This window comes from Dipodomys merriami, unplaced genomic scaffold (genome assembly GCF_024711535.1).
Source record: "Dipodomys merriami isolate MVZ:Mamm:240054 unplaced genomic scaffold, mDipMer1.0.p SCAF_7, whole genome shotgun sequence".
Lineage (NCBI taxonomy): Eukaryota > Metazoa > Chordata > Mammalia > Rodentia > Heteromyidae > Dipodomys > Dipodomys merriami.
In genome coordinates this window covers 46,077,085-46,090,571 of record NW_027206290.1, presented here as the reverse complement: position 1 = coordinate 46,090,571, position 13,487 = coordinate 46,077,085, and the positions used below count along the sequence as shown (strand labels likewise).

Below are 13,487 nucleotides of genomic sequence, written 5' to 3'. Positions count from 1 at the left end.
ACTTACTGTTTCAGTGTTCTTTTTACAATGCACCATTGGCAGGTTGAGGGCTATTATTATTATTATTATTTTGGTGCTGGTACTGGGGCTTGAACTCAGGGTTTGGTGTTCTTGCTTGCTTGCTTACTTGGCTTTTGGCTCAAGGCTAGTGATGTTCTGTGTGAGCCAAGCTCTCCTTCTGGCTTTTTGCTGGTTAATTGGAGATAAGAGTCTCAGGGACTTTCCTGACCAGGTTGGCTTTGAATGATAATCCTCAGATTTCAGCCTCCTGCCAGCAAGGACATTTATTTAAGGCTAAGCTATATGCTTAAGCCAGCTCCCTCCAGGGGCATGTGTGTGTAAGCATATGTGCACACATACATGCTTACATTGTAGGAGTATACGATCTTTGACAATCCATCTTTTCCATTAAATTTCAATAACCCCATGTCTTCTATGAAAATCCATCTTGTTAATTAAAACAATAATTGTCTAGGGAACAAAAACACTGATTTTAAGTTGATTTTTCTACCTAGAGGTGCATTCAGTTAGCATTTCCAAGTCTCTATGCTCTACCCAAATCGTTTAGTTGTAAAATCTTTTATATGTTAACACCCTGAAGGGATTTTCCCATGAAGGGAGCAATTTACAAATCTGAAAATAAATGATTGATATTGAATGTTCAGGTCTCTACATTTTCTTATAGTTTTCAAACATTGGCTATGCATTTATCTTTTGGGGGTATGAGCTTAAAATAGCAATGGAAAGTGATTAGTTACCTAAAATATTTTATTGATTTCTCAGGAGTGGGTAAATAAAAATATATCAAACTAATACCACCTCCCCCCCCCCCATCTACATCTAAAAGGCCATGAGAGGCTTAGAGGTGAACACAGATGTTCAGATGTTGATATATTGTAAGTATTCCCGTACTAAAACTTTTCAATCCCCCAGAAACCTTTTCTTAATGTTGGCTGTATTTTGTGAGGTTTTTGTTTTCTTCTTTTTTCCTTCCTTGCTCTTTTTCTTTTTTTCTTTCTTTCTTCTCCCTCCCCCCTCCCTCCCTCCCTTCCTTCTTTTTTTTTTTTTTGGTCCATTATAGGGCTTGAATTCAGGGCCTGGGCGCTATCCCTGAGGTTTTTTTCACTCAGGGATAGTGATCTATCATTTTGAGCTCAGTTTCACTTCTAGTTTCCTGGTGACTAATTGGAGATGAGTCTCAGGAAGGGCTGGGAGTGCATGCCTGGCATGAAATGAAGCCCTGGGTTCGATCAGTACCACATAAACAGAAAAGGCTGGAAGTGGTGCTGTGGCTCAAGTGGTAGAGTGCTACCTACCCTTGAGCAAAAGAAGCTCAGGAACAGTGCCCAGGCCCTGAGTTCAAGCCCCAAGACTAGAAAAAAAGAGTCTTAGGAACTTTCCTACCTGGGGCTGGATTTGAACTGTGATCCTCAGATCTCAGCCTCCTAAGTAGCTAGGATTACAGGTATGAGCTGGTGGTGCCTGGCCTGCCTTACCTTCCTTCTTTCCTTCTCTTTTTTCTTCTTCCTTCCTTCCCTTCCTTCCTTCCTTTCTCTCTCTTCTTTCTTCCTTCCTTCTTTCAACTCAGGGCTTCCCATTTGTTAGACAGGTGCATTACTACCTGAGCCAAAACCCCAGCTCTTCTGCTTATTTTTCAGTTAGGGTCTCATGTTTTTCCCTGGGGGCAGCCTTGGACCAGGATCCTCCTACCTATGCCTCCTAGTAGCTGGAATGACAGGTGTATGCCACCAAACCTAACTTGTTGTTTGAGATGGGGTCTTTCTGCCTGGGCTGGTCTCAGATCTCAATCCTCTCAGTACATGTTTTCCGAGTGGTTGGGATTACAAGTGTGATCCACTGTGTTGGGAATCCATTTTCTTGAGGGAAAAAAAAAATCAATAAAATCAGTTCAAAACATACAGCTTCATCTCTAACAACAGAGAAACACTTTGTTGTCTTCCCAAACATAGAAACTCAAAACCAAAAGAGGAACTAACAATTGTTTTCTGGTCAAAAATAGATGCTTATTGTTGTTTTGGTGAAATCTCAGGGTAGCTTGAAGAGTCATGCTCCTGAAAAACTGCAAATAAACACAACAAAGCAAGTGCCTCTGGTTGAATGTACTTTATCCTGGGCTTTAGAAATCAGTCTCTTCAGTGCTATGTGTTCAAGAAAGGTATAAAATTATAGTGAACTTAGAGGTCACACACGCATGTGCCTGCCCTGGGATTGAACTCAGGGCCTGGGCGCTGTCCCTCAGCATTTCAGCTCAAGGCTAGTGCTCTACCATTTGAGCCATGGCGCCACTTCCAGTTTTCTGGTGGTTACTTGGAGATTAGTCTCATGGACTTTTCTGCCTGGGCTGCCTTTGAACTTTGATCTCAGATCTCAGCCTCCTGAGGAGCTAGAATGACAGGCGTGAGCCAGCAGTGCCCAGCTTTTCTCTGGTGTTGAATCCAGCCACAGCTCCCCACTGCCCTGTCTCCAGTGTGGACACCTGCTCTGGAGGCTTCTGCTCAGGCTGTGGCTGAGACCACAGGAATGACAGCCCCACCCATCCTTCAGGCACTTGATCTTCTAGAAAATTCTGAGCTGGGCAGAGCAGCACACACCTGCAGTTCCAGAACTCAGGAGTCAGAAGATCTCAAGTCCCAGGCCGACCTGGGTTAATATGAGACTGTGGCTCGAACAAACAAACAAAAATTTATCAAAGTCTGCTATGGAAAAACTTTCAAACATGCACACAAGCAGCCGAGGTATTGAGAAATTCACCCAGCCTAGCTCCCACCCACTTGAGAAAAAATAGCACTCTATCTCTTGAGCCATAGCTCCATATCTGGCTTTCTGGTGATAAGAGTCTCCAGGACTTTTCCTGTCCAGGTTGGCTTTGAATCTTGACCCTCAGATCTCAGCTTCCTGAGTAACTAGGATTATAGGTGTGAGCCCCGGCACCCCACATTGGGGGACACTTTCTACTCCCTGTTACCTTGTATACATCTGGCCATGATTACAGAGGTGACATTCTCCCACGGCACATAGAAAAGGGCATTCTTTTAACCATTTCAAAAATCGTCCATGGGTTACTGTGCTGCCCCTGTGCTCCTTTTGCTCAAGGCTAATGCTCTATGACTTTCTAGCCACAGTGTCACTTCTGGTTTTCTGATGGTTAATTGGAGCTGTCTCATGGACTTTCCAGCCAGGGCTGGTTTCAAACTGCAATCTTCAGATCTCAGCCTCCTGAGTAGCTAGGATTATAAGTGTGGGCCACAGAGCCCGGCTTCATGTTGGCTTTTGTGCAAAGTCAGCAGGCGCTGCTGCTCCCGGGATAACAGAGTCAGCTCCGCAGACTGCGCATGGAGCTGCAGGTTGCCATGAGAAACTCTGACCTTGCTAACTGCTGGCTCAGCTTTTCCCTGTGTGACACTTCCCTCACCCCATACTCTACATCCTCTTCTCATTTTTGGAGTGCTCTCCCCACAACCTAAAAGCATCCTTCACTGGCACTTTGAAGGTCTTGGGGTGCTCTTCCAATTATCTTACAAAGGGGTAACCAGAGCTTGGAGAAGAAGCTAGAACCAGATAAATAGGAGGATCCATCCAAACAGCCCCCAACAGGAAGAACTGGCACTACTCTGCGCATGTGTGCGCATGTGTGCACGCATGCATGCACGCACACGCACACACATGCATATGTGCATTCTGGTACTGGGGTGTAAACTCAAGGCTTAACTTTTTTTGCTCAAAGCTAGTGTTCTACCACTTGAGCCACATTTCTACTTCTGGATTTTTTTTTTTGGTCCAGTCGTGGGGCCTGAACTCTGGGCCTGGGCGCTGTCCCTCAGCTCTTCAGCTCAAGGCTAGCGCTCTACCACTTGAGCCACAGCACCACTTCCAGCTTTTTTCTTTTTGCTTATGTGGTGCTGAGGAATCGAACCCAGGGCCTCAGGCATACAAGGCAAGCGCTCTACCACTGAGCCACCTTCCCAGCCCTACTTCTGGATTTTTGATAGTCAACTGGAATTGAGTAACAACTGGGCTGGCTTTGAACTGTGATCCTCAGATGTCAACTTCTCGAGTAGCTAGGATTACAGATGTGAGTCACCAACATCCAGGTAAAATAGCACTACTAAAAGTGAGAGCCCAAGAGAAATCTGAGAGAGCACAGGGCATGGTTTCAACTCTCTTTATTCTATCAATGGAAACTTTTTTTTTTGGTCAGTTGTGGGGCTTGAACTCTGGGACTTTCCTGCTCGGGCTGGTTTTGAACCGTGATCCTCAGATCTTAGCCTCTTGAGTAGTTAGGATTACAGGTATGAGCCACCGGCATCTGGCTTCTGTTTTGTTTTTTTAAAGTTTATGTTGAAGTCAGGTGCTGGTGGCTCATACCTGTAATCCTAGCTGTGTAGGAGGCTAAGCTCTGAGGACCGTGGTTCAAAGCCAGTCAGGCAGGAAAGTCCATGAGATGCTTATCTCCAATTAACCATAAATACTGGAACTGGAGCTGTGACTCAAGTGATGGAGTGCCAGCCTTAAGCAAAAGTACCCAGGCCCTGAGTTCAAGCCCTAGGACCAGCACACACACCCTCCTCCCCACACACAAAAGGTTCATGTTGAAAATCACCCAAGATACCTGCTATGCCAGCAAGAACCTTCGGCCTAAAACCACCTCCTATAAGTTCACACCTGCCTGCCTGTTTTGCCTTCTCCCCACTATTCAGTAACAACCTTACAATATATTTATGCTAAAGATTTGAGATGTTGGAACTTTTTGGTCCAGAAGTTTCCATAAAATATAGTACATATGTATCATCTCTAGGGTCAGCAAGATAATTTCAAGGCAGATGAACATATTTAACCTTTTTATGGCTGTATACTCATTTTAACTTGTATTAGAACCCCATTAAGCAGAAGCTCATTAGCTGAAGGCAAAGTCTCATTGCATGCTTTCTGGATCACTTGCAGGGATGGTGAGTCATGGGCACTGAGATCTCCAGAGCTGAGGAGATCAGTCTCTCCTGCCACCCTGCCCTGGTGACTGTGGACAAGTGTCCCTGGACAATAGCGCCCCTGGGCATGCTGTGAGGGTTGGAGTTTTCCCATGGCACCTGGCCTCAGCTCCTGTTTCTGTCTCCTTTTTCAAGTAGACACAACCTTAGTTGAGGTTTTCCCTCATTTAATCACAAAAGAATCTGTAATTTTAAAAGTCAGGTTTATAAATTTGACACCTTTTTTGGGGGTGTGTGGGTGGATATACCGGCAGAGGGGCTTGAACTCCAGACTTCATGCCCTCATTTAATTGGTGGCTCTACTACTTGAGCCACAGCTCTCACAAACTTGTCTGTCTGGGCTGGCTTTGAACCTTGATCCTCAGATCTCAGTCTCCTGAGTTAGGAGGATTATAGCCATGAGATATCAGCACTTAGTCCCTGACACACTCTTAGTATTAGCAATTTTATTTTTGTATTATTTATGAAGACATCAACAAAATACTTAAGAGTTCATTATAAGCTACAGCACTTTGCAAATAAGTATCCAGTTTAATTGTAACAAACCACTGCCAGCAGATTTAACTAAGTATATAAAAACATTAGTTAAATACAATTTTGTGGAAATATACATTATACCTACAGCTGTTTTTACAGTGAAATTCTTCTGGGCTTTCCCCCCCTTTTAATTATCAAAATGGTAAATCACTGAACAGTTCTGGATCTCCATGCTATAAAACTGAAATAGGTGTTTCCGGCGTAGCAGATGGTAACCAGGAAGGCAAAGAACTAGAGAAAACAAAGCATAATAGAAACGGAATCAGAGCACATTCTTATTTGAATGAGTTTCATTTGACCTCCACTAAATCACCCATTTACAACATGCCAGATTTCTCAGATAAAATTACTTTATTATCTTCCTTTTCAGATGATTTCTGACTTTCTCAAATTTTATTTATTTTTTAAATGAATCTGAAATGGAATTTTACTCAAATAACCTTGGAGAAGTGAATGTGAATCCAGGTGGGGTGGTTCACACCGGTAATCCTAGCTACTCAAGAGGCTGAGATCTGTGGATCAAGGTTTGAAACCAGCTCAAGCAGGAAAGTCCATGAGATTTAATCTCCAATTAACCAGCAAAAGACCAAAAGTAAAGGTATGGCTCAAGTGGTAGAATACCAGCCTTGAGCATAAAAACTAAGGGACAGTGCCCAGACCGAGTTCAAACCTCAGGACTGTTGTATGTGCGCATGCATGCATACACACACACACACACACACACACACACACACACACACACACACACACACACACACACACACACACAGGGACTGTGGTGGCTGTGCATCTGAGAAAAGAAAGAATATCACTTCTAATTTAGTTCAGACAGTTGCAGACTAGGGTCCAAATTCAGAGAGTTACAGTCAGCTTTAGAAATGAGCAGACCAGCCAGGTGCTCGTGTTCACACCTGCAATCCTAGCCACTCAGGTGGCTGAGATCTGAGGATATCGGTTTGAAGCCAGCCCGAGCAGAAAAAAATCCAAGAGATTCTTTTTTTTTGTCAGTCTTGGGGCTTGAACTTTGGGATTGGGCGCTGTTCCTGAGCTCTTCAGCTCAAGGCTAGCACTCTACTGCTTAAGCCACAGCGCCACTTCCGGTTTTCTAGTGGTTTATTGGAGATAAGAGTCTCATTGACTTTCCTACCCAGGCTGGCTGCCATCTTCATGTCTCAGCCTCCTGATTAGCCAAGACATGAGCCCCTGGTACCCTGCTAAAACTAGTTCTTTAAATTGGTGAAATTATACATAGTTATGGTTTAAAAAACAGTATACCACCAGGTGCTGATGGCTCACGGCTATAATTACACTCACTTCTTGTGAGCTCCCACACTTTGTAACTCCCAACAGCTCTTCCCCTTCCATTCCTTGATCTGGCATTTGGCTCTCACTTGCCAGCTTGGCTTTCAGCCTTGTGATCCTGGCAGACCACCAAGAGGTCCCAACAATTTTTTATCTTTTCCAATTAATCAGCTAATTGCCCATTGGCACTACTGCAAGTGGCACTCTGTCCTACAGGTAACTTGACCCTCTCCCTGATGCCCAGAAGGCCATGGGGAAGGAGATGGAGGACTGAGGGGGATGGGTAGAGAGTTCACTCACAGAGGAGGCTGCCCAGCTGTTGAAGTTGTGACTGTCCTTCTCTGGGGAGACAGAAGATGCGTCCACCACAGCAGCTGAGAGGTACAGGACAAAGGCACTGCCATTAAAGCACAGGCCCTAGGGAAGGCGGAGAGATAGTATGAGGGAAGGGCCACTTCACAAGTGGCCAAAACTGCCCCCAGGTATGGTAAAGGTTGGGCCAAGTACACAGTTGGGAAAAGGCAGGGACCAGAGCCTCACACATGGTAAACAAGTGTTCTTCTCTGCCTCACTCCAGCACCTGGCCTATTAGTTTAAGTAGTATTGTTATTTTCCAGCCTCTGTATTCACAGATAGTATTCCTCAATACCCAAGAGCTTGGCATACAATCGGTTAAAACGAGATTTGAAGCCAGGCCTCAGTGGCTCCTGCCTATAATCTTCGCTACTCAGGAGGCTGATATATAAAGATCTTGGTTCAAAGCCAGCCCACACAGGAAAGTCTTGGAGGCTCTTATCTCCAATTAACTACCAAAAAAGCCAAAAGTGGAGGTGTGGCTCAAGTGGCAGAGTACCAGCCTTCAGTGGAAAAATGTAATGACCAGCATCCAGATCTTAATTTGAGCCCCAAGACTTGTTACTCCCCCTGCCCCCCAAAAAAAGTTTGAAGGAAAGAAGGATCCTGTGTGGGATGGTGTCAGGTACACTTGTTTCTAGGTGGTACAATTTATAGAAAATTAATTTTTAAAATGTCTATATAATAGAGAACCCAGATGATCTTGAATCTTGAGAACTGGTTTGCTATTGGGCCTAAAAGGAATTCTAGCTCTTCCAATGTGCCTGTTTTCACACTCACATAACACACTGCAGAGACCACCGAATAACATGGAGATTACTTGCTGACCAGTGTCTTCAGATTTGGTCCCTGTGTGGGCTGAGTGGTGATCTTGAATTGACAATTGGATGTGTGGCCCAGCTCCTGGGCACAGGGCAGGGCTGTAGTCCTGGGCTTCCTTACCACCATTGTCCAGGGCACTTGGGGAATCCGGGTGTAGGTCATGGTGATGTAGATGATGAGGAAGAAGACAGTGAGGACCCAGTAAAAGACAGCCACAAACATGACCCAGCCAAACGCAGGGACCCGGAAGTACTCCGTTCCAGCAATCATTGTCCATACCAGTAGACCCAGGACCTGTGGAATGGCAGAGGCAGTAGAAAACAAAGGAGGACATGAAGAGAAAGAAGCAGAAACAGAGAAAAACGTAAATCATTCAGGGTGACAATGAAAACTTTCTTGAACACGTATACAACTTACAAATAGGGGCTATAGCTCACTTCTGTAATTATAGCTGCTTGGGAGAGTGAGGCCAGCTGGGCAAAAAAAAAAAAAAAAGTGCCCCGGATCCCTTCTCAACCCATAACTGGGATGGGGACATGTGCCTCTCAGTCTAGACATGTGGGAGGCTGAGATTGCAAGGATCACACTTTGAGGCCAGCCTGGGAAATCTGTAACACTATCTCTATGGAAAACACTGGAATGGTGGTGGCATGCTGGTCGTCCCAGCTATGATGGGATGCCTGAAATAGGTGAATCAGAGTCCGGACATATGCTTAGGCGGGAAGCATGGCCTAAGCACAAAACAACTAGTGCCTAAAAAAGCTGGAGGCACAGCTCAGCCATAGTGCTTGCCTAGGAAGGGCAAGGCCCTGAGTTTAAACCAGAGTTTAAACCTGAGTTTAATACAAATAAATAGGGGCTGTAAACTCATGTGCCCACAAAGGCCAGGAGGGTGAGATGAATGTGTTTGGGGACTCTATGTAGCTCTGGCCAATTTCTGTGGACTAGTGCCAAGTTTTCCTCCCTCCTTCTACCCCCCCCCACCTGCCCCTCCCCACCCAGATACATAGGGGCTGGGCTGTAGTGGCTCATGACTATAATTCTAGCCATTCAGGAGGCTGAGATCTGAGGATGGCAGTCAAAGCCAGCCTGCGTAGTAAAGTCTATGAGACTCTTATCTCCAATAAACCACCAGAAAACTGGAAGTGGTACTGTGGCTCCAGGGGTAGAGCACTAGCCTTGAGCTGAAGAGCTGAAGGACAGTGTCCAGGCCCAGAGTTCAAACCTCACAGCCCCCACCCCCCCCCCAAAAAAAAAAGAAAAAAAGAAAAAAGAAGTAAATCAGGTACCTGTGGCTCACACCTGTAATCCTAGCCACACAGGAGGCTGAGCTTTGAGGATCGAGATTCAAAGCCAACCTGGGCAAGAAAGTCTGTGAAACTCTTATCTCCTGTGGCTCAAGTGGTAGTGTGCTACCCTTGAACAACCTTGACTAGCAATAATAACAGAAAAAGAAGTGGAGTGCTAGCCTTGAGGAAAAACAAAAAGCCAAAGGACAGCACACACATGCGCACATACACATACACCCCCAGAACAACAACAACAACAATAACAACAACAACCAACACTCCAGTTTGTCCAAGCTACCTGTGTTTCAAATATTCTCACAATTAAGTCTTAAAACACTATGTGGGCTGGCTGCTGCTGGCTCATACCTGTAATCCTAGCTACTCAGGAGGCTGAGATCTGAGGATCACGGTTCAAAGCCAGGTTGGGTAGGAAAGTCTGTGAGACTCTTATCTCCAAATAACTTATCAGAAAACTGGAAGTAAGTTCAGAGTGGCAGAGCGCTAACCTTGAGCAAAAAAGCCTAGGCATACACCCAGGCCCTGAGTTCAAGCCCCATGACCACTACCACCACCACCACCATCAGAGAAAATGAAGATACACAAAGTGAATGTGCCTGCACAGGCAGCGAGCCTCACATCAATGGGGTTTTTGAATGTGAGCTGATGCTAACATACAGGTGATCCATACACATTCCCACGCATCAGTAGGACTGACTAGTAATGGAGGTGATCGAGCAGAGTGGTGTCTGAAATAATCCTGGGACTTCTAAATTCAAACGGAAAGGGTCAGAGCCCTTTGTTTATGAACACAGTAAAGGTGTTTTTGGGGTGTCTTCCAGAGAGAGAGGGTATAGTTGCTTGAACAAGATTGAGTCTAGCTTAAACAGGTTCACGGAATAGCTCTCAGCTATGAACGTAATAAGCCGGCAGAGCCTACTGCTGGTGGCTCACACCTGTAATCCTAGCTATTCAAGAGGCTGAGTTCTGAGAATCACGATTCAAAGCCAGCCTGGGCAGGAAAGTTTGTGAGACTTTTATTACCAATTGACCACTAAAAAACCAGAAGTGGAGTTGTGGCTCAAAGTGGTAGTGTGCTACCCTTGAGCAATAAGAGCTCAGCAGCACCTAGGCTGCAAGTTCAAGACCCACAACTGACAAAACAAAAACAGAAACAACCAAAAACAAAAAACAAAACAACAACAACAAAACCCCCCCAAAACTGACAAAAAAAAAGAGGGGCTAGGAATGTGGCTTACTGGTAGAGTGCTTGCCATGAAGCCCTGGGTATAATTCCTCAGTACCACATAAACAGAAAAACAGAAAAAGCCCAAAGCGGGGCTGTGGCTCAAGTAGTAGAGTGCTAGCCTTGAGCAAAAGAGGCTCAGAGACAGCACCCAGACCCTGAGTTCAAGCCCCAAGTCTGGCAAAAAAAAAGGAAGAAAAAAAAAAGAGCAGGAATACTTGGCCCATGACCTGACAGGCAAGAGCAGTATAAATACCCTGTAGAAAAGGGAATTGAAGACAAACCTTTTATCTCCCAATATAACTAATACCATGAAAATTGCTCTGAAAATGTTACCTGTCTCCTGCTTTTTTTGAGGGGGGGCGTCAGTTGTGGGGCTTGAACTCTGGGCATGGGCACTGTCTCTGAGCTCTTCAGCTCAAGTCAAGTGCTCTACAACTTGAGCCACAGCGCTTTCAGTTTTCTGGTGGTTAATTGGAGATCAGAATCTCATGGACTTTTCTGCCCAGGATGGCTTTGACAGCAACCCTCAGATCTCTGAGTAGCTAGGATTACAGGTGTGAGCCACTGGCGCCCGCCCCCCACCCCCTCTAGTTTTAAGGCATGTGTCTGTAACTGTGTGGCTGATCATCTAGATTAAAATGACATTTTTGTTGTTATTGGTGGTCGTCGTATGGCTTGAACTCTGGTCCCTCTGCTCTTCAACTCAGGGTGAGCACTCTACCACTTGAGCCACAGCACCCCTTCCAGTTTTCTGGTGATTAATTGGAGATAACAGTCTCACAGACTTTCCTGCCTGTGCTGGCTTTGAACCATGATCCTCAAATCTCAGCCTCCCGAGTAGCTAGGATTATAGGTGTGAGCCACTGGCGCCCAGCACATTTAAAATTTTGTCTTTCTCCTAGCAATGTTTATTTTGTAACTTGCCTATTTGTGGTCATGTGATTCAGTCATTTGATCTAGTAAGTGTGGCACTACTCTGGAAGCCCCACTTCTTCATTTGTTTAGCCTAGGCTGCATTACCCATGCCATTCGTTTTTCATCCCTATGGACATAAGTGGACACCCAGTATGGACTGTACATTCAGCCATGTAAAGATATTTAGAATCTTCTTAGCATCAGTTAAGATTTCATTCAGTCACACAGACATATTAGCCTATGTAACATACATGGAATTTTACTACTCACAATTTTCAACTTTTCCACACTGAAATAAGCATTTTAGGGGCTGGGAAGGTGGCTCAGTGGTAGAGCACTTGCCTTGCATGCCTGAGGCCCTGGGTTCGATTCCTCAGCACCACATAAGAAAAAAGCCGGAAGTGGTGCTGTGGCTCAAGTGGTAGAGCGCTAGCCTTGAGCTGAAGAGCTAAGGGACAGTGCCCAGGCCCAGAGTGCAGGCCCCACGATCAGATCCCCCCCCCCAAAAAAAAGAAAGAAGCATTTTATTTGGAAAGAATCAGATTGGTTCGTTCTTTGTTAAAAAGAATAGTGTGTGTGCACACGCACGATTCGTCTTCGTTGAAGACGCCCTAACTAAGCCCTAATGTCCACCATTTCTGAATCATTCCTCAGCTTCTCCCAAACATATGTGACAGAGATAGGCTAATTCCAAAACAAACAAACAAAAAAAGAAATTAAAAAATTAATAAAAAAAGAGTAAGCAAAACCAAAGAAAAAGTAGAGAGGAGTGAGGTGTCCGTGGCTCCTAGCTGGAGGCCCAGCTACTCCGGAGGCTGAGCAGGCGGCTGACAGCCCAGGCAGGGAAATCTGTGGCACCCTCATTTCCAATAACCACCCCCAAACCATTAGTAGAGTTGTGGCTCAAGTGGTAGAGCCAGCCTTGAGTGAAAAAGCTAAGGGACACTGCATAGGGACAAAGGGACACTGAGTTCAAGCTCCAGTATCAGATCAAAAGAGAAGTACAGGACAGTGAAGGGCTTGGTGTTTTTTTTTTAAATCATGAACAAACCTGTGTCATGAGCATCTCCATGGAGATAGGACAAGGCCATCACTTGGTGGACTTCCACCCCTTCGTCTAAGGGTGACGGATGTCCTGACTTCTCCCCCCGGGCTCATGTGGCATACGGTGTGGTGGATGTGAAGCCAGCAATGGGAAAGGTAAGAAGTCCGAGGGGGAGTTCCTCTGGCTTTTGGCAGTTCAGAAGCTTTCCCGTAAGGAGACTGCCATGTGGTTCAGGCAGAAAAGACACTCTCTTTGCTTTAATTTGCCAAATCTCGCGATACTGTGGGGTCAAAAGTGCTGTACTCAGGTCTGTAGAACACAGCTCTGGCATCCCCCAGGCTGTGAAGCCACAGCGCTCAGGTGTGACTGCCGCTGGGATCCCCAAAGGGATTCTTCATGTGGGTCTCTGGGCCACTCCTAGAGCGGCGATGACATCTGGGGTAGAGTCTGAGCATCTGTGTTTCTAGGGGTGCTGCTGCTGGCGCCAAGACTGCCCATGAGATCTATCGGTAGCCAGATGCTGGTGGCTCATGCTTGTAATCCTAGCTTTTCAGGAGGCTGAGAACTGACGATCATGGTTGAAAGCCAGCCTAGGCAGGAAAGTCTGTGAGACTCTTACCTCCACTAAACTACCAACAAATCTAGAAGTGAAGCTGTGGCTTAAGTGGTAGAGTGTTAGCCTTGAGCAAAAGAAGCTCAGGGACAGTGCCCAGGCTTTGAGTTCAAGCTCTAAAACTCTCTCTCTCTCTCTCTCTCTCTCTCTCTCTCTCTCTCTCTCTCTCTCTCTCTCTCACACACACACACACACACACACACACTAGTGTGGTATAGTATGTTCTGGTTTCTGTCTCTGACTCTGTCTCCCCTTCCCAGGTTTGAACTCAGGGTCTCAAACCCTTTCAAGTACAGTAAATATTTATCATTTGAGCCATATCTCCAGCTTGACTTTTCGCTGGTTATCTTGGAGATGG

At 45.6% G+C, this 13,487-nt stretch overlaps 1 protein-coding gene across 1 annotated transcript in view; it reads right to left on the bottom strand.

The window, feature by feature from the left end:
- Window positions 1-5,238: 5,238 nt before the first annotated feature.
- Cmtm8 (CKLF like MARVEL transmembrane domain containing 8) overlaps window positions 5,239-13,487 on the bottom strand; it is a 73,517-nt gene continuing 65,268 nt past the window's right edge. The window contains exons 2-4 of the mRNA XM_070007540.1: window positions 8,142-8,315; window positions 7,146-7,262; window positions 5,239-5,774 (exon numbers count right to left, since the gene is read on the bottom strand). Of these exons, the coding sequence (XP_069863641.1) occupies window positions 5,691-5,774; window positions 7,146-7,262; window positions 8,142-8,315 (375 nt within the window). The 3' untranslated portion in view covers window positions 5,239-5,690. The remainder of the gene's footprint in view (window positions 5,775-7,145; window positions 7,263-8,141; window positions 8,316-13,487) is intronic.